The 21,156-nt window shown below is 45.5% G+C and overlaps 1 protein-coding gene across 1 annotated transcript; it reads left to right on the top strand.

Moving 5' to 3' along the window:
* The first annotated feature begins 492 nt into the window (after positions 1–492).
* On the top strand, positions 493–20,425 carry ZNF605 (zinc finger protein 605). Its single transcript, XM_068989446.1, has 6 exons — positions 493–553; positions 5,267–5,388; positions 6,417–6,578; positions 14,836–14,956; positions 15,194–15,286; positions 18,630–20,425. Exons 3-6 carry the CDS (start codon positions 6,564–6,566, stop codon positions 20,423–20,425), a joined length of 2,025 nt encoding a protein of 674 aa, XP_068845547.1. The 5' UTR covers positions 493–553; positions 5,267–5,388; positions 6,417–6,563.
* The last annotated feature ends 731 nt before the right edge of the window (positions 20,426–21,156 follow it).

The raw sequence follows: 21,156 nt of genomic DNA, 5'->3' as shown, positions 1-21,156 counted from the left end.
CTTAATCTTCCTACTGCACTATAGTTTCTTAATCTAATCTTATATTAATAAATAAACAAGTCTTTCCACGCCAACGCCGTCCACCCTTCGAATTCCCTGGACCCACCGGGGCTGGACCCCGGCAGATGGAGTCGCTAAGAGTCGGACACGACTGAGCGACTTCACTTTCCCTTTTCACTTTCATGCATTGGCGAAAGAAATGGCAACCCACTCCAGTGTTCTTGCCTGGAGAATTCCATGGACGGAGGAGACTGGTAGGCTAAAGACCATGGGGTCACAAAGAGTCAGACATGACTGAAGCGTCTTAACACTCACGCTTGATCAAAAATGAAAAGGATCGTTCGCAGTTTATGAGCAAAGCGGCCCCTGTATCCTAGAGCGCAGCCACAAAGCGTTTTGCAACAGGAAACGGCACACCTGTTCCTCAGGGAGGCGCGCCGCAAACCCCTCTGGGAAATGTAGTTCTAAAGCGAGTGGGACTCTGGGAAATGTAGTTCGGTATGGACACTTCCGAGGCCCACCCGCCTCCGTCTCGGCGCTGAGGACTAGAGGGGTAAGGGTGTGGGGGTCGGGGTCGGGGGCGGGGGCAGGAGTGCGGGCTGGTGGTGGCCTCTGCGTCCAACTGGGGCCGTGTGGTGACCCTGGCGCGGACCTGGCTTGGGGCGACGCTGGCGTGTGTACGAACCAGCTCCGGAGCCGGGTACGGGGGGAGGTTCGGAAGGACTTTCCTGCTGCGGTGGCGTCGATTCCGGTCCAAGTGTGGGGGTACGTTGGGGGTGAGGCTGTGGGGGAGGGGCGTAGGGCGGCACGGCGGGGTGGGGCGGCGCGGGGTAAGGGCTAGAGGTGGCAGAGCAGCGCGGAGGCGGGAGGGAGCGGGACGGGGGCCAATGTTTGGAGGACTGGGGTTTGTAGGGTTGGATGTAGGTGGCGGTGGTGTGGGAGTCTGGAGGGAGATTTGGGGGTCCGGGCGAGGCCTCTGGTGGTGGTGGGCGATGAAGGGACTGTGAAGTAGACCGTGAAGCTGATTAATTTGGGAGTCACTTGAGGGTTGAGATATTGGAATGTCTGTGGAAATCAATAATTTGGGGTTAGGGAGGGATGAATTGTTGTGAAACCAGTGGAGGGAAGGATTTTTTTTGGGGGGGGGCGGGGGAGTGTTTAGCCTTGGGAGGTGGCGACAGCAGGCGCTGGGAGAGAGGGAGCCCAGAAGTCACCCTCCAGAGTAAATGAAGGGCTGCATGGGGTCATTGTGCACTGGGGAAGTGGATTGAGGGTTTGTAGGACTAGTTAAGGCTCTAGTGATCCATGATTTGGGTGCCTTGGATTGGGGACTGGACCCAAAGGGATGAATGATAAGGCCCTTGAGGGGAGTCTGTTTGGGCAGTGTTTAGAGGGCTCCGAGTGGTTGAACTGAGGATTTGGTTGACAGGCCTGTTGGTTGCTGCAGTGTTAGACTTTGTTCCCTGTGCTCCTGGAAAACAGGAAGGTTAAGAGGTGTCCCCTTCTCCAGGGTTCAAGGAAACACCTTCTTGCAAAGAACCCTGTTACCCCCACAGGACTCCCTTGTTTACCTGTGACAAGGCCATAGATAAATATGACACCATATTTATATCCTCTCATCTCAACTCCTCTCATCCTTTACCTCATCAATGATTAGCTGAACTGTTAGTCCTCACACATCAAAGCACTTATTAACCAAACTTCTTTGGTTCAGCTTCTCTTCTTCTTGCAGTTTCCTGAACTTTGGTGCACTGCAGCTTGAGCAGCCTTACAGCCCTGACCACCAACCACCTCCCCCCACCCCCCCATCGAGAAATGGCCAGCCTCTGGTGAAATGTCCTGTCATCTGCCATCTGGTCATCCTGCCCTTTGATCCAGCATCCTAACACCTTGCCGAGATGCTTCTACCTCTTAGGGCCACAGCGTTCTCCCTACTTCAGCACCCCGCACCACCCACAATAGTAAATTCTTGGAGTGAAATATTTCTTTGCCCAGTCTGCATTTTTTAGAAGATTCACTTATTTATTTTGGCTGTGCTGGGTCTTTGTTGCTGCTGCATGCAGGCTTTCTCTAGTTGTGGCAAGTGGGAGCTGCTCTTCAGTTGTGCTCAGGCTTTTCCTTGTGGTGGCTTGTCCTGTTGTGGAGCCTGGGCTCTAGAGCACATGCTTCATTAGTTGCAGTGTGTGGGCTTAGTTGCCCTGGGGCATGTGGGATTTTCCCCAACCAGGGATTGAGCTGGTGTCCCCTAAATTGCAAGGCAGACTCTTAACCTCTGGATCCCCAGGGAAGCCCTGCATTTGTTTTGGCCTGACAGTTTAGTGGTAGCTTTTTCAGTGGAGGGGAGTGACTAGGGTGGCCCGGGCTAGTGAGTGATCTGGTCCGTGTTTGGGGATCTGGTGACCGAGATGTCAGGTTGGAGGCTGTCTATCAGTGTTGGGGGTCTGTGCTTAAGTTGTGGGTGGCCTGCTGGGGGTTATGAGTGAGTGGAAAGCGGGGGTGGTATTTGAGATTGTTGGAAGGGCTGGGGGTGTTGGTGTTTATGTGGCGCTGGAGGCCCTTGCAGAGTGATGAGCTGTCGGGGTGTCAGCAAGTGGTGGGTGGGCACAGGGTGGACTAAAGAGTGGATATCAAGGAGGTGAGTGGCTGGCAGCCCTATGTGATGAGGGGCTGGGGACCACTGGGGGATTAGTGATGGGGGCTAGTTTAGGTGGTAGGTGGTAGGTGGTGATGGGAGATAGCAAGCCTGGACGGGACTCTGTGCAAGCACTAATGGGGCACCTGTGAAGGTGAGTGGGTGGGTACCCATAGAAGGGAGTGATGGGAGCTCTGCAGGTGTCCTTTGGGACTCAGCATGTGAGATTCCAGTGACAGTTTCTAGTCAGTGAGTAGACTGGAGATTGTTGAGTGTGGTTTGGAGGAGCCAGTGATGGGGTGTCTTGGTGGCATTGAGAAACCTGTGGGAATCGGAGGTAAGAGGCTCTGGGGTTGTAGTCAACTAATGGGTCTGTTGGGATTCCTGTGGCTGTGCGCAGGGCTGAGTGAGGGAGAGCCTGCTGTGACCAGGAGCAAAGGGTTCTGTGTTGTCTGATTGGGGATCGAGCTGTGGTGAGAGACTTTGGGATTCATTGATTCACACACTTCTGTGGATTGGTTTTGTCACTGGTGCTTGGTGATTGGGAGCTTTGCTAGAAGAGTGTTGGGGACCCACAGTGTGTGTAACTGATGGCCCAGACACCCTGGAGGGATGGTGGACACGTGGGGGTCAGTGGTTGTGTGTTCAGTTATTGGGGCTGGGGAATTCTCAGGTGGTCAGTTAGTGTGATTGAGGTGGTCTTTGGAACCTGTGTTTGAGGGGCTGTGGATGTTGGTGATTGCAGGGCCTGTGAGCGTGGTGTTTTGGGGTTTGGATGGATCATGTGTGGGCTCAGGGAAGACTCTCAGGTTGTGACTTCTATTCGATAACTATGTTGTCTTTGTTCTTTAACCCCTCTCATCCAGCACCCGTGTGGCCTTGTTGGTGAGTGATGGCTCCTTTTACCTGAATGTTTCCTTGTTTAAGAATTCTCAGTGACTCCATTGACTCTGAATCCTCCCACTTGTGTCTGATGCACCTTCAAGGCTGTGGTTGGCCTATGGCCTTCCAATGGGGGCTCCACCTCCTCAGGGCTCAGCTAAGAGTCATCTCCAAGGAGTATCTTTCATCTACCCACTTGTCTGTCACATTTGAAGTTTCTTCTGAGCGCTCTGACAGAAATTTTTTTGATGTTTGTTTCCCGCCTGAGAGGGCAGGGATCATCTGTCTTATTTTGTGGTCTCTCCCATGTGTCCAGAGCAGGGCCCAGTAGTAAGAGACCTTTAACAAATTATTGCTTTCCTGGGCCATAAATGAGACTGTGAGTGTGTGTGTGTGTGTGTGTGTGTGAGAGAGAGAGTGAGCATGAGTGTGTGTGAGAGAGAGATCTGATGTGGATGTGAGAGCAGAGTGCAAGAGTATGTTGGATCCTGGGGGAGAAACAGAGTGACTGCTTTGGGTATTAGTACAGTCAGCACGTCCCCTTTTCCAGAGAAGCTGCAGGAGGGCTCCTGTGCTTCAACCCAAAAGGGGTCCAGATGAGATAGATGCTTCCAGGGCAGGTGGGCCTGCATCGCAAGGACCCCAGGTTTGGAAAGCATTGACTCTGGAGTCTCTTCCCTCAGCCTCCTGGACCACTGGGACCTGCCCTTGCCCAGGAGCCCCAAAGAGCTCCCTGCATGTCCCAGGAGGAGGTGCTTTTCCTTTGGGTGTCACTCTCTGCTCTCCCAGGATGTTTTTCTTGAGAGACCTGTTCTCAAGCACCACGCTTTTCACACTGGACTGAAGAGAGTCCAGTCTCATTGGGGAACGTTGATCTTTGTGTCCGCTGCACCCACACATGGGCAGAACCCATGGCATTACTCTCCCTTCCCACCAGTAGGAGTTCTTCCTGCCCTGGATGCCCTTGCTCTGCCCTCTACCACTGTTTCAATCAAAATCCCAAATCCAGTCTGTCTTCCCAGCCTGCCTGGTTCTTGACTCACTGCAGGTCCTCTCTGCACCTGGTCCACACTGGGACCTGCCCTCCCTCCCTGGCCTGTGTCTTCTCTCGATTCTCTCAAGGCCCTCGATCGATGATGCTGGGAGCTGGTCTGTGGTCTGGCCAGCATTAAGCAGTGTTCCTGGGTTTCCTTTCTCTTTCCCCTGCCCACTGAGCAATCTGGGGCTCCTAAGCAGGTGGTGATGAAAGCAGACTTCCTTTGTCTGATTCCAGCCCTCAGCCCAACCCTGAGGGTGGCAGGAAGGGCCTCGAAGGGGTCAGTGTTCTCTCCACTCTTGTTAGTGGCCCTGGAGTAAAACCTGGCAGTGTGCTGACACCCAGGCATAACTTTCTGCCCTCACTTGTGGAGGACGAGTCCATACATCTCTCTCTGTTCAACTGGGACACTCAGGATGCCTCCTTCCCCTTCCAGGCTCCTGCTCTGGATCTCCTATAGGAATTACATTCTCTTCTTTCTCAGTTTACTTTCTGGAAAAGTGTCCATTGATTGTCCGTCACGTCTGGTCTTCCTTGTAGCCTGTCAGCCTGTGGGGACCAAGCCAGGAGCACTAACAGCTAAGGGGGCATCCAGCAGTCATTCCCAGACCACAGGTTTGGACCACAGCACTGGACAGATCTCAGTTAGGAGGTGGAGTTTGTCCCTCGTGTCCCCAGGTTTACCAGGAACTGTGTTTTTGGACACTTCCTTTCAGGGGTACCCTCATGAAGGAAGTCACATCCCTGTGTGACACCGCCCCCGTGGCATCCTTGGCTCTGGTCCGGTGTCTGGCTGATGTCAGTGACCTGGCTCATGAGTGGTGGAGAAATTGAAAGTGTAAGTATTTGTGTGCATGAAGATGTAGTATTTTATTTGTGATCATGCTGATCTTATCTGTTGGTCCATCTGTTCCGATAATTCTGCCTAAGGTGAGCTCTGTTTTACAGTTTGTGATCTTTTAAAAAGTTTTTAAAGTAGTGGTTGTATTAATTTATGTGGTTATTTGACTCTTTGTGGATATAGTTTAACAAACCAATCCAGAAAACTTCTCCACAAAAATAGAAGAGAAAGAATAGTTTTATTATTGAATAAAAATTAAACCAGAATGTGATGCCCACTTTAGACAATCTGCTAAAAATATTGCAAGAGACAGGAAGAGATGGTGTTCTTTTCTATAGCCACGCAGGTACAACCTACTAGCCAGATCTGCAGCACGTCTCAAGGGATCATTTGTCATGCAGAGTTCATCCTAAACTTACTTGGTAGTTGGAATGGCTACTGTATTAGCTACTTGCCTTCACCCAAAGGAAAAACACACTTCTCATGGCTTTATGATGGGAGGTAATTTTCCAGCTTGGACCTGGGTGCCACAGTCAGGCCAGTCAGGCTGCTATCCTCCCAGAGACCAGGAGATAGGGATGTGTCTTCCTGGATGATTTCAGAGACACCTCCCAGGTCCATAAGAAAGACATTGATGAGTTGTTAAACTTAGTTTTAGAAAAGATTTACGTACATCCCAAAGGGGCAGAGAAAGATTTTGTAATTATACATTTTCTACAGTAAATGCTCTTGAAATAGTGATCTGAGGGGTCTTTTCCTTTTTGTTCTCCCTTGTTGGTTGAACCACCAAGGCAGGTGGCTCCCATCAGGCATTCCCAGGTGGGAGCTGGGCTGCAGAGCACAACGTGTGCTGCAGGCCTGGCCTGGCTGTGGTTGGCTCGATTGACATGTGCCCGTAGCTCACTCTCCATCTTGTTCCTTAGGGCTAGCAAACAGCCCATCTGAGTTCCCAGTTATAGAGAACGAAGATTGAGGTCCCCAAATGGATGACATCATCTCAAATAAGATTCCCATTGCATCTCTAGGCCATGGGTCTCAGGAGCAAGACTTGTGTGAGATAAGAAAGAAGAGGCCTTAGGACTTGGGGTGCATTCCCATCTTTGACCAGAGGTTCAGAGCATCAGGACAGAGAGAAGTCACAGAGAGAGCAGATTTCCCAGGACTGGGGGAAGATGATCAAGTCACAGGTAAGTTGTTTGTCTTCCAGTTGTTTTTATCTGTGGGTAGATGAGGCTTCCAGGCATTTCTACAACCAACAGGAAAGATTTAAATACACTTAAATTACAGCCAGAGAAAATGTAAACCTGGAAAGGAAGGTGGTCAAAAGAAACACAAGGTGGTCCCTAGAATCATACAAAAATCTTGAAGTTGGGACGCAGACCTGTGAGAAGTAAGGCCCTGCACTGTCGGAATTGAGCTGCAAGCTTCCTTAGGTGTCCCCAGAAGCTGCCATAGAAAGAGAAACAGGAATAGCTGTGTGGTTTCCTCCGTCAGAAAGCAGACCATTACTGATTTAGCAGAAGCAAATATTTCCTGATGATTACATGTAAAGAAAATGCTTGGATAACTGTTGATGTAGATGGCGTGGTGAATGACGTCCCGGAATGGGTGAACATATTTCCGAGGGCTATTCCTTGCAGGGATCCTCAGTGTAGGTGGAGGACGTGGGAGCGGGCAGCGGGCCTGGGCACACACCCTACTTTTGTTCTGCTTTTAGGGAAGAAAACCTGAATCATCTTGCAGAATTGGTTGTTACAAAACCTTCAAACGGCCTCCATAAATATTCTCTCAGTTGGAATTTCAATACATTAAAAAAATTATTTATTAATTTATTTTTGGCTGTGCTGGGTCTTCATTGCTGCACAGGCTTTTCTCTGGTTGTGGAGAGTGGGGGCTACTCTCTAGTTGTGATGCACAGGTCTCTCATTGGAGTAGTTTCTCTTGTTGAGGAGAAGTGGAGTGGCTACTGTATTAGCTTTTTGCCTTCACCTAAAGGAAAAATACACTTCTCATATCTTTATGATGGAAGGTAGTTTTCCAGCTTGGAACCGGATGCCCCAGTCACGCCAGTTAGGCTGCTGTTCTCCCAGAAAACAGGAGACAGGGATGTGTCTTCCTGGATGATTTCAGAGACACCTCCCAGGTCTATAAGAAAGACATTCTTGAGTTGTTAAACTTTGTTTTAGAAAAGATTTGGTTGTTAACAAAAAAAAAGATTTGGGGCATGCAGGCTTCAGTAGTTGCGGCACATGGACTCAGTAGTTGTGGCTCCCAGGCTCTAGAGCACAGGCTCAATAGTTGGGGCATATGGGCTTAGCTGCTCCGCAGCATGTGGGATTTTCCTGGATCAGGGATCAAACCAATGTCTCTTGCATTGGCAGGTGGATTCTTTACCACTGGGCCATCAGGGAATCCCTCAATACATTTTAGCTAGGAGTTTTTTGGCTTCTGTTGGCAAAAGCTGGACCAGAAGATGTCTGTTTTTAGCTCCTTTTCCTGACTTTTTTTTGATCTATGTATAGGTGATTTACAATGTTGTGTTAGTTTCTTCTGTACACCAAAGTGAGTCAGTTACACATTTATATATGTGTGTGTGTGTGTGTGTGTGTGTGTGTGTGTATGTGTGCTAAGTCGCTTCAATTGTATCTGACTCTTGGTGACCCTGTGGACTGTTGCTTGCAGTCTCCTTTGTCCATGGGATTCTCCAGGCAAGAATACTGGAGTAGGTTGCCATGCCCTCCTCCAGGGGATCTTCCTGATGCAGGGATAGAAACTGTCTCTTACATCTCCTACACTGGCAGGTGGATACTTTACCACCATTGCCACCTGGGAAGTGCATGCACACATGCACACGCACACATATTTTTCATATTCTTTTCCATTATGGTTTATCACAGGATATTGAATATAGTTTCCTGTGCTATTCAGTAGGGCATTGTGGTTTATCTATCCTATATATACATACATATATATATATATGTTATAGCTTGCATCTGCTAACCCCAAACTCTCAATTCATCCCTCCCTACCCCCTCTTCCTGACTTTGTTGACTCAAGAAACAGGACTGCAGTGTCCCTTCAAAGCGATTCCTATCCAGCTAGCTAACCTCCATGCTCTTTTCCTCCCTCCCTTTCTTTCTTTCTTTTAAAAATTCTGTTGTTTAAACCACTGTAGGCTTTTCCCTGTTCCTGCTGTGTTCTGAGTCAGGAGTTCAACAGAGCTGAGAGGGCTGAGCTGCTGATAACCGCAGCACCAGGGTGATTGTACCAAAGCCTTTAATTACTGTGATGGCACAGGTGAGAAACCAGATGCCGACGAAGGTGCCAACTTCCCGTTACCTTTTCCTGAGAAGTGAATGGTGCCTTGGCCATGCGTGGGTAGCTTAGCATGGTTGTGGAGGTGTCTTGCCCTCACTGCCTGGGGAGCCATGAACAAAACCTTCTGGCAGGTTTATGGACTTGGGGGTTAGAAGGAGGGGAAGAGGAGTTGGGAGTGGAAAGTACAAGATACTGGGTCAGAGTAGGGACAGTGTCTTCAGGTTCCCTGCCCCCATCCCACTCTGCCCTACCACCACAAGGGGATTTTAGAGAGGTACCCAAGAAAGGCTTGTGCCAAAGGCTCCAGGTAGACATAGTACACCCCTCACCCCTCGAGTCTGTGGGGAGAACACATGTTGTGCTTCAGGTCTGGGGGTGGAGGTGGGGGCAGCATCACCCAGGAGGCCTGGAGATAAACCCTTGTGACTTGTGGTGAGACCTGAAGATTCAGATGTAGGTTTTTAACCAGGATCCAGACTCTTCCGTTCCACCGCTTGATTTTTTCAGGACCTGAGTGAGAAATAGGCTCCTCCATCATGGACCTGAGCAGGTCAGACTTGGAGGGACTGAGACAGGAACCAGGGGATTAACCTGGGGCAGCAGCAGACAGCTGAGGAAGACCCTGGAGCGGGGTGATCAGGACTGCCTCCCAGGTGGTCTCAGCTGTTTCTGAATCAGGAAGGCTTGTCTCAGTCCATCAGGAGGCTTCTCGAGTTGCTTTGTGAGTCTTTTGTGATCTGGCACAGGACAGCGGTTCACTTACCACAGCCCTGCAAGCAGGTGGAAGCTGGCTGGAATGCCTACCTGCCGGGGCTGAGACAGTGGGGTTCCCATGGCTGGGGGTACACACCAGGAGTGCAATCCCAGAGTCCCCGAGCAGGATACATTTTCATCAGGCAGTGAGGTTAAACAGGGCCTTTCTGTGGGCCTCCCAGGACATCAGCCTGGTCTGAATAATTTAGTTCAGTCCTTGGTTTGTGAGGAACTGCCTGGGGTGCTTAGTTCTAAACCGTTTGTCCAGGACCTCCCACCTCATGGGGTGCCAACAGTGCCCAGGCTGTGGTGTCTGGGAAGTGTGGGGGCCAAGGCCACCCTGTGCTGCTGGCCAGCAGCCCCATCAGGACAGGAAGGCCAGAAAGGTATCAGTCTGCATCCAGACAGAGCAACACAGGAGTCATTTCTTTTGTTTCTTGTCCGCCCCCCCCCATCCCCCCCAAGGAGGAGGGGAAAGCTCTAGGAGCAAGTCTGAAAAATAAAGATCATTAATATCCTTCTCCCTCCCCTGTGCCTCTCCTGGTGCTGGGCTTTATTTTCTTTCTTCTGTTATCATCAGTGTGTCCCATTTGATAATCAAAACTTTAGATCATCTTCTGTTTTTATCCAGACTCTGTCTGGAAAGACCCTTTGTCCCTACACAGAGGGGCAGATATTTTTATGTAATTTAACTGGAGCAATCATGTTTAAGAATTGATTAGCAGAAACTCCTGAGATTTTAAAAGATTTAAAAATGGTTTTACATGGGCACTTCCCTGGCAATCCAGGGGTAAGACTTCATGCTCCCAATGTAGGGGGCACAGGTTTGATGCCTGGTCAGGGAACTACTAAGATCCCACATACTGCACAGCATGGCATAACTTTTTAAAATAATGTAAAAATTTTTTAAAAATAAAATGGTTTTACATGATCTCCCACTTGTTGAGTCTTCAGGACGGCGTGGTAGGGAGTGGAAGTCTCTCCCAGTGGCTCCCACAGAGTCTGAGGTATCAGTGACTGTGAAAGGAGGACTGTGATCGCAGACAGCCTTTCCAGGCATCCGGCACAGTGAGACGGGCCCTCATGGGAGCTGCTGCACTGGGTCCCAAGCTGCCTTTCTGAGCTCTGTGCTCCAAACTGGGGTTACCTTGACCTCTCTCATCAGCCCCTTAAGTCTCTCCTTAAACTGTTAATTAAGACACTCACTGAACCCCACAGCACATCTGGGGCTGCGATCAGATGCAGTGAATTCAATACCCAAAAAGGAAGTAAATGTGGTCAGGTGGAGCCTGAGAGTGTGACTCGCATTGGGGGAACCCATGAGGTTGGCCAGACCAGACCCCGAGAAAGTGTCAGAGTCCAGTGAAACCCTTTGGATGGGATGAGAAGCCCAGCGAGGTCCACCTGTTGAGTACATCCTGGCACAGGAGGCTGTCTTGGGGCAGTGTGTTCCACCTTGTCCAGCATCTGGAAGGTGGGACAGCTTTCCTGAATGTTTTGGCCCCTTCTGACAACGTGGCAGCACATGTATGAGGGTCCAGCCTGGGACAGTGTCGGTCTCCACAGGATCCTATCCTGGATCCAGAAGGGGTTGAGCCATCTCTTGCTTCGGATGGGGGCAGTTCCAGACTCCCTTTGGTGAGCATCCACACAGCTGACATCAGTCTTGTTAGGAACAGAACTTGGTTTCGTCCAAATGTGTCACCCCCATGGGGGGTTTGTTTTATCTGGGTTTGAAGCTTGCTGTGGGGTCAACTGTAGCTCATGAGGCGAGAGACTCAGCGTCCCCAACATGCCTCTGTGTTCCAACCCTGACTGTGGCAGTCTCCACAGTCTCCATCACGGCTGGGGGTGGAGGCCAGCAGGGGCACACACACACTACATCAGTGCCAGTTGCACACTCAGTAACGGGGCCCAGGATAGTTGTCTTTGGAGCTGGTGGCACCCTTAAGGCTGGGTGTCGGGTTTGGGGTGGGAGGGCAACTTCCCACCCTAAGACCTGTCAGGTAGAGCCTTTGTAATTGCTTGTGGTTAATCCTGAAAAATTCTGAGCCAGAATTCTCATACGAGTTTTAAAACATGTATAAATTCATGTAATTAACTTCACAGTCAGGACAGAATAGTTCTCTCTCTCCCAAAAGACTCCTGGGTGTCACGTTCCTGCATCCCTAACCTCTGGCAATAACTGATCTGTTCTCTGTCTCCATAGTCTTGCCTTTGCCAGAATTTTAGATAAGGTAACCATGAGTGAATAACCTTTCATACTGACTTTTTGGCTCGTTCTTCAAAGTATTTGTCCTTTTTTCAAAAGGTGCAGACTCCCTGATGGATTTCAGGGAAGAGTTCTTTTTTCTTCTAGCTGTGCTGGGTCTTCATTGCTGCAAGGCTTTTCTATAGTTGTGGAAAGTGGGGGCTGCTCTCTAGTTGCAGTGCAAAGACTTCCCTGTGGTGGTGGCTTCTCTTGTTGCAGGGCACAGGCTCTAGGCGCACAGGTTTCAGCAGTTGCAGCTTCCAGGCTCTAGAGCACAGGCTCTATAGTTGTGGTGCACGGACTTAATTGCTCCTTGGCATATAGGATCTTCCTGGATAAGGGATCGAACCTGTGTCTCCTGCATTAGCAGGCGGATTCCTTATTACTGAGCCACCAGGGAAGCCCCTGTTTGTCCCCTTTCATTACTGAATGGTTTCATACAGTAGTTCCCATGTGTGGAGACACTGGTTTGCTTCTCTGTTCACTGGTGCAGGATGTCTTGGTTGCCTCCAGTTCTTAATAGGCTGTGTTCATCTGCATATAGGTTTGAACATAAGCTTTTGGGTGAGCATAAGTTTTCAGTTTATTTGGGTAAATACCTATGAATGGTCTTGCTGGGTAGGTCTGTGTTCAACTTAATGAGAAGCTATGAAAGTGTCCAGAGTCCCACAGCATGAACGGGAGTTGTTGTAGCTCTGCGTCCTCACTGTCATTTGTCAGTTCTGTTCTGTTACTTTTTCATTTTAGTCATTCTGATAGGGATGTAGTAGAAACTCAGTATTGTTTTAATTTGCATTTCCCCTATTGACAGATGATATTGAACATTTTTTCATATATTTCCATCTTACATCTTTTTTGGTGAAGCATGTGGTAAGATCTTTTGCCCATTTTTTAAACGATGTTATAGTTTTAGTGTTGTTAAGTCCCATTAACATACTTTCTCAGATTTGCAACTATTTTCACCTAGTATGTGCCTTGTCTTTTCTTTCTGTTAATGGTGCCTTTCATAGAGAAAAAAAAACTACTAATTTTGGAACAGTTCAGTTTTATTAATTATTTCTTAAATGGACCGTGTGTATTCAGTGTTGTATCTAAAAACTCATTGCCAAATCCAGTCACCCAGGTTGTCTCTTGTTTTCTTCTAGAAATTTCATTGTTTTGTGTTTCACATTTAGGTCTGTGTTCCTTTTTTAAAAAGATTGTTTATTTGTTTTGGGCTATGCTGGGTCTTTGTTGCCATGTGGGCTTTTTTCTAAATGTGGTAAGTCGGGGCTACTCTGTAGTTGTGGCGCATGTGCCTCTCATTGCGGTGGCTTCTCTTATTACTGAGCACAAGCCCTAGGGCTTGTAGGCTTCAGTAGTCTCAGTATGTGGGCTCAGTAGTTTCGGCTCCTGGGATCTAGAGTACAGGCTTTATATTTGTGGCACACAGGCTTAGCTGCCCCATGGCATGTGGAATCTTCCTGGATCAGGGATTAAACCTGTGTCTCCTGCATTGGCAGGCAGATTCTTTATCACTGAGCCACCAGGGAAGCCCTGTGATTCTTTTTGAGTTGATTTTTTGGTAAGGTGTAGTGTGTATCAAGGTTTGCTCTTTTGTTGTGGGTATCCAGTTACTTTAGCTCATGTGCTGAAAACTCCCTGCTCCGAGGAATTGTATGTGCACCTCTCAAAAGCCAGGGAGCTTGCCTGTGGGGGTCCACTTCTGGGCTTTCCATTCTTTTCTGATTACCTACATCTGTAACCTCTCACTGACCACCTTGTTATCGTGTGCATTTATAGGAAGTCCTGTAACAGGTAACATAAGTCCTGCAATGTTGCTGTTCTGTTTCCAAATTGTTTTGGATATTCTGGTTCCTTTGCCTTTTATCCCCATACCCTGAATGTACTTGTATCATGGCCTCTGTAATGTCTTATTGCCTCTGGCCAGAAAAGACTGAAAAGTATATGAGAATATGATGTTTTTCTACTCATCTTTATATTTCTAGCAGCTGGCATAGTTCCAGGCCCCTTAATTGCTGGAAAAAACGTGTTCTAAAGGATAGCTAGTTCTAATTTAGATCAGAACTGCTCAAAGGGAGGAAGAGTGTTCTAGAAAGGTAGATGTGGTTTTAGTTCTGACAGTGACTGAGACCCATTCCTGTCACTTAGGCCTTGCACTGCGTGGGGCACTTGTGCTCAGCTAAGTGGTTTAGTCGCTTAGTCTTCTCCAACTCTTTGTGACCCCATGGACTGTAGCCCACCAGGCTCCTCTGTCCACTGGAGTGGGTTGCCATTTCCTTCTCCAGGTAATCTTCTTGACCCAGGGATTGAACCCACATCTCCTGTGTCTTCTGCATTGCTGGTGGATTCTTTACCCACTGAGCTCCCAGGGAAGCCCTTGCTCAGCTAAGAATTGTTCCCAAATCCCAGTGGCACCTTCTTTGAGAAACACTGCTTGTTTAAAGACAGCCTATTCCAACTTCTTATCCTATGGGTAGATGGGTGGATAAGTTTATGAATTCATAATGATGAATATTTTAATAACTCTTGTTTTTCTCTCAAAGTATAATAATGCAAGATTAGGATATCATTTTACTGTATAGAGAAAATTATCCCAAACCTCGGTGGCTGAAGTTTAAACATTTATCTCAGTTTCTGTGAGTTAGGAATCTGCCAATGGCTCACCCATTTGGTTCTAGTGGAGAATCTCACATGACCCTGTCTTCAAAATGTTGAGAAGGGCTGTGATATGAAGGTCACACCCTTCAAGCTTACTCACATGGGTGTTGGCAGACCCCTGGTCCTTGCCATGTAGGCTTGTCCACAGAGCTGCCTCACCACATGGCCCTTGGACTTCCCCAAAGAGAGCAGGAGAGGGTTCCCAAGGCAGAAGTCACGTTCTCTTATAACCTGGTCTTGGAAGGGAGATCCCTTACTTCTCCCCTATTCCATTCAGTGGAAGTGACTTGATAAATCCAGGCCATATTCAGGACATGGGGCAGTGAGGGTTAAACAAAAGAACATTTCCAGGAGCTGGAGATCATGGGTCCAGCTTTCTGACCACCTGTTGCTGTAGAAAAGAAAGCCTACATTCAGCAAAGATAATGACTTCAGATTTAACAGGGATTATACTTTTTTAGATATCGTTTGAAGATGTGGCTGTGAATTTCACATTGGAGGAGTGGCAGCTGCTTAATCCTACTCAGAAGACCTTGTACAGAGACGTGATGTTGGAGAACTATAGCAATCTAGTTTTATTGGGTAAGAACATTCTCATGTAGTACAGTGTATACCCGGTAACTGGATATGCACATACCTCTAAGATGTTACTGACTTTGGATTTAAGTTTCAGATGTCAAAGAGTCTTTGATTTTGACACCGAAGTGAAAGGTTTTTATTTGCTTTCTTTGTTTTATAGCCTCTGAGGTGAAATAGTCTTCATATTTAAGAGTCCCCTCAACCCAAGCGATTGGGACTCTCTGTGTTTCCAATTGACAGGTTATCAAGTTATCAAACCTGAGACCATCTTCAGGCTGGAGCAAGAAAAGCCATGGTTATTAGATGAAGAAATCCTAAGTCAAAACTTCTCAGGTGAGAAATAATCAGCTTAGTGGCAGACAGTGAAAATTAAATCTCAGGTTTTTGATGATAGATTGGTACTTTTGAAATGTTATTTGTGAAACTCCGGTTAAAGCTTCTCCATCTTTGGAGTTGACTCAGGACTCTGTGTCCTGGTCTCCACATCAGGATGTGTCCCCTTTGGTGGAGCTGGTGATGAAATGTGCCTCTAGTGGCACAGTCATGCAGGACCTTGCATTCTTGATCAGACCCTTCTTTGAGTTTCCCCAGTTGACTTTTTCTTCTGTCCTGCCCCAGTCCCACCTTCAGAGGTAGGCTTCTTTTCTCCTCTTTAAGAATTCATAATTTTTTCCTGTTTTAGGTGATGCTGTTACCTTTGAATATCCTTTATTATTTTTCTTTTCTCTCCCTAATTTATCAAATTGCTGTTTCAAACCCATATAGAGTAGACTGTGAGTCCAGAGGATAGAAGTCTAATGCCTAAAAGCATTCTTCCTGCCTCCTTGCAGATAAGAACTTCAGGGTCAGCATCCAGGGCATCTTTCTGGTGCCTTTGATGTTTAGCTTCTAAAGCTTCTTGTTTATCCCTTCAAGTAGTCTGTGGGGGTTTAAGACTTGCTGTGTGATATTTTACCTCCATTTGAGTTGAAGACGCTCACAGTATGGAAGCATCTTATCTGTGAAGTTTTTTCCTGTGCCCAGAGGTCACTGTTGACTCCAGTTGAAGTAATTCCTTCCTTGTGTCTTTCACATATGTTTCTCTGCATGTGGGCTTTTGTGCACACTTTTTCAATTATATATCCTCCCCCTCTTTAAGCTCTATTTTTTCACTTCCACAGTGTTTCTTGACTCCCAGCCTTTTCTGAAATCTCTACCTATTGAACAGTATTGTAGGAACCTGGGCCTGATCACACATTATCTATAATTTCTTAACTAATTAGGTCTTGAGGTTTTTTTCCTACATAGAAAGATGGTAACTAACTTATTATTCTCTGTTCTCTATGACATTTATGCTGTATAATTACTAAATATGTCATTAATTGGTGGTTGTGAGGCCAGGTAAAGCAGGATCTGTCTTATTTATCAAATAATTTCTTTAGTACAAAGGTTTTCCTCTAAGTAAATGTTTCAGCTTATTTGGGAAAATACTTCAAATTACAGATGTCTGGGCACCATTCACATGGATGATTAGGACTGGGTATGCATAGTTTGAAAAGCTGTCAAGATAGACTTTATGTTCCTCTGTTAATTTAGAACCACCACTATTTTGTGAAATGAGAGGAGTTGAGATAAAGTATGAGTCATGAGATAACATTACAGGACCAGGGAATTTTAATTTAGAAGGTAATATAAAATAATTCATTGTTTGAACATAATACATTTGTGTCAAAATACAAAGTTAATTATCAGGATTAACTATATAGAAAGGAATTGCTTTAGAAGTTTAATGATAAGTGAATAGGGTTGTATTGAGGGCTTATTATGTACTATGTAGTGGGAGTACATCAGTGAAAAACTCAAACCTGTTCCCTACCTTCAGTACATTCCAGTGGGAGAGACAGAAGTAAGGTGATTACCTATCTGATAAGTGCTATGAAGAGAATAAATGGGGTGTTTGTTAGTGTGCCCTTAAAATGATATGAAATAGGCATACTGGAAGCTGGGCAGGGAGAGGTTTTTGGGGTCAGTGGGGGCAGGGAGGAGCCCAGTGTTGTGAGAGGAAATTGAGGGCTGGAAGGAGCCAGGCATGCAGGGGTGTGTATGCTGTTTTAAAAGCCCAGATTTATCAAAGGTTTTTAAGCAAGAGGTTTAAGCAAAAGGTCAGAGTACATTTTCTAGAGATTGCTGTGTGGAGACTAGAATTGGGAGGGCGTGAGCCTGGAAGTGGGAATATCAACTGAAAAATAGGATGAAATGAAGGCTGAATGGATCAGAGTGTAATGGAAAGAGAGACGTGGGGAAACAGACCAGTACCCCTACCAAGGATGATACTAGTAAAACATGGTCTGTGTGTTTGCCAAAGTGCCAAGATTTTTAAAAAATTTCTTTAATATGTTATTGGTGTAGTTTAACCTCAGTATGGTTTTATATCATTTAACTTATTAATTTGGATATATATCTTAATCTTATTCCTTGATTTGAATTAAAATTTATTTTTCTTTACTCTTATATTTCATGAAACAATTTTTTATAAACTCTTAAAGAGTATATAAATGGTATCTAACTTCCCTCTCTAGTCTTTAAAATGCCCATGAACAGTGTTATCATCTTGTACTCATTGAAGCTCAAAATGTTGAATCTTTTTTTCCCTCCTCCATATCTACAGCTCTAGGTAGCTCTTCCTCTGAAATTCTGATATATCTGAGAGTTGTTAGATGAGGCTTTTTGTCTCCCCAGATAAATTATCCTACAAAAAAGGAGTGATTGCTTTATATTTGAGATCTTGCCATATTTTTTTCATCTTGGGAGTATTATCTCACAATTCCTAGTAAAGAATATCATAAAGTAAACAAGCTTAAAAGATCATTAAGGGAGATCACAGATAACTGTACTTACAGGGTAAAAAAGAAAACTGTCCTAATGTTATGCAAAGCATACTTATGGTTTTGAGTAATTTACATCATGTACAGATGCAGTATATAGATGACGATTCAATTAAAGTATCAGAAACCTTAATAAAGGTGTTGATGCTGAGCTCTGGAGAACTCTTAGATAATTCCAAAAAAGTAGTTCTCATGATGGTGAAGTTACAGATATCAGTGATTTGGGTGATGATTTTGAATGAGGATGCCTTTTGAATGTACTAATAGTACAGAAGACTAACATATCTCACCTTTCAGACATGAAAGTTGATATCCTGCGTTTGCTGCCATTATATTTAGTGTTTCTTCCTGTGTGAAATTCAGCACTGTGTATTAATCTTGCTCTTCTCTGTACTGTGATAGTCAGTACTTCTGATACTGTAATACTCAGAAGTACTCAATCTTCTCTCATGGGAGTACCTACTTGCCCTTTTCTGATTTCTGTTAATAATGTCTGGGCATATAGAAGATAATCAGTAGGTCATTGTGGAATGAGCACAGTGTTTGATTAGAAATTGCTTGTCTTTTTTATCTCATCATGATCACTTGACTATATTTCATCTTTGCTTATTTTAAAGTTTGTGTTTATAAACATTTGTAATGTCAAAATCTGTTTCCACTTCTATTAAAAAGTTCAAAGCCTAATAAGTAGATATGGTATGTGGGAAAATTTTTTTTTTTTATGGACTGGGTTCATGCTCCATTTCCAATTTGTTCAATAAGCTTAATGATTAGGGAAATTTACACAGTATGGTTCATTTTTTCCTTTTTAGAAAAAGTCTGGCTAGATAATAATCTCAAAATGTGGCATCAGGATAATCAAGACAAGCTTAAAAGTTTGGAGAGAGGCCATGAATATGACATCTTTGAGAGAATGTTTCATTTAGGCATTAACTTTGATCATTTAGGAATGAGATCCCATAAATGTGGCACAGGTGAAAAAAGTCTGAAGCATCCTTTTGATTTTCTTATTCCAAAAAGTAACTGTGAAAGAAAGAAACTTGATGAGCTTAATAGGAAATTATTATTTTGTATTAAACCTGCCAGAACTTATGGTGGAATAAAATACTCTGATGGCAATACATGTAGAAAAGTCAGCAGTAAAGAGCCAGGACTCATTATGAGCCATATACCACACACAGGAGTCTGTTTGTGCATGGAATGTGGCAAGGTTTTTAATAAAAAGTCACAGCTCATTATACATCAAAGAACTCATACAGGAGAGAAGCCCTATGGATGCCGGGACTGTGGGAAAGCTTTCTCCCAGAAGTCATTGCTCACTATTCATCAAAGGACTCATTCAGGAGAAAAACCATATGGGTGTGGGGAATGTCAGAAAGCTTTCAGTAGGAAGTCACTGCTCATTTTACATCAGAGAACTCACACAGGAGAGAAGCCCTATGGCTGCAGTGACTGCGGGAAAGCCTTCAGCAGGAAGTCACAGCTTAAAAGACATCAGATAACCCATACGATAGAGAAGCCCTATGGCTGCAGTGACTGTGGGAAAGTCTTCTCCCAGAAATTAAAGCTCATTACACATCAGAGGACACACACAGGCGAGAAGCCCTACAGATGTAGTGATTGTGGAAAAGCCTTCTTTTGGAAGTCACAGCTTATTACTCATCAGAGGGTTCATACGGGGAAGAAGCCATATGCCTGTAGTGAGTGTAAAAAAGCCTTCAGCAGGAACTCACTCCTTATTAGGCATCAGAGGATCCATACAGGAGAGAAACCCTATGAATGCAGTGAATGTGGTGAAGCCTTCATCAGAAAACCACAACTTGTTAAACATCAAATGACTCATACAGGAGAGAAGAACTATCAGTGCAGTAATTGTGAGGAAGCCTTCTTTAAGAAGTCAGAACTAATTAAACATCAAAAGGTTCATTTAGGAGAAAAACCCTATGGATGTGTTGAATGTGGAAAAACCTTCTTTGGAAAGTCACAGCTCCTGACACATCAAAGAACTCACACTGGAGAGAAACCTTATGAATGTAGTGCCTGTGGGAAAGCCTTCACTCAGAAGTCCAGCCTGGTGTCCCATCAGAGGACACATACAGGGGAGAAACCTTATGAATGCAGTGAATGTGGGAAAACCTTCAGTGAGAAGTCAAGTCTCATTCACCATCAGAGAACCCATACTGGAGAAAAACCCTTCGAATGTGGTGAGTGTAGGAAAGCTTTTGCCTGGAAGCCACAGCTTCTTAGGCATCAGAGAATTCATACAGGGGAGAAACCCTATGGATGCAGTGAATGTGGAAAGGCATTTGTTCAGAAAGTACAGCTCATTAAACATCAGAGAAATCATACAGGAGAGAAGACCTATGGATGCAATGACTGTGCAAAAGCTTTCTTTGAGAAGGCACAGCTCATTATACATCAGAGAATTCATACAGGAGAGAGACCCTATAAATGTGAGGAATGTGGGAAGTCTTTCACTAGGAAGTCACACCTTATGAGGCATCAGAGGATCCATACAGGGGATAAGTACTGTGGATGCAGTGAATGTGGGACTGTCTTCCACAGGAAGGCGCAGCTCCTGATTCATCAGAGAAGTCATATGCTGTAGACATGGGGTGAATGTGGTGAGTGTGGGGAGTCTGCCATCAGATGTCAGGCCCCTGACACTCCAAGGACATGCATGGGAGAGAAACTCTGTCACTGCAGTGACTGTCTCACCACATAGAATTTAGAAAGAGAACCTTTTCTTTTTGTTTTGTTTTGTTAGGTAGATGATATAGGAAAGTCTTCTCCCAGGAAACACAACTTGTGACATATTGATGGTTCCTCAGTGTGGAAGTCTTATCAGTATTGTGATAAGTATAGGCCTTTCAGTCAAAAGTGCCAGGCTATTAAATTTCAGAAGACCTAAACAGGAGAAAAACTCAATTGTTGTAACAAGTGAGTGAAAATTTCACTGGGAAATGGTAGCTCAGAGTACACTAGATAATACATACCCAAAGGAAGTAACTTGAGTATTATATATTAGAGGTGTCATGCAGAGGAGTAGTCCTGGTACACTGAAGAATTTGATAAACATGATCCCTGTTGAAATAATTCTTTAAGGAGGTTATGTTTACTGTATATAAATTATTGTAAGAAAATAGGCATTTAAAAGTGGTAGCTGTGTTTGAAGTGTGAAGACTTCTTTCTGCTTTCTGCTAGGGTGGTATAATAAGAACCACATAAACTCTCCTGCTTTAAACAGCTAGGAACTACCATTTATGAAATAGTGGTTTTTAGACATATGTCAGGTGCTGGTTTATGATCCCTGGCAGGAGGTGGACAAAGTGAGTACAG

This window comes from Capricornis sumatraensis, chromosome 17 (assembly GCF_032405125.1).
Source record: "Capricornis sumatraensis isolate serow.1 chromosome 17, serow.2, whole genome shotgun sequence".
NCBI lineage: Eukaryota > Metazoa > Chordata > Mammalia > Artiodactyla > Bovidae > Capricornis > Capricornis sumatraensis.
The sequence above is the reverse complement of the archived record's forward strand: the minus strand, read 5'-3'. Positions and strand labels throughout refer to the sequence as shown.

Coding starts and splice junctions, on each gene's coding strand:
- ZNF605 (XM_068989446.1), top strand. Junction 14,957..15,193: donor TAGCAATCTAGTTTTATTGG/GTAAGAACATTC, acceptor TCCAATTGACAG/GTTATCAAGTTATCAAACCT. Junction 15,287..18,629: donor CCTAAGTCAAAACTTCTCAG/GTGAGAAATAAT, acceptor TTTCCTTTTTAG/AAAAAGTCTGGCTAGATAAT.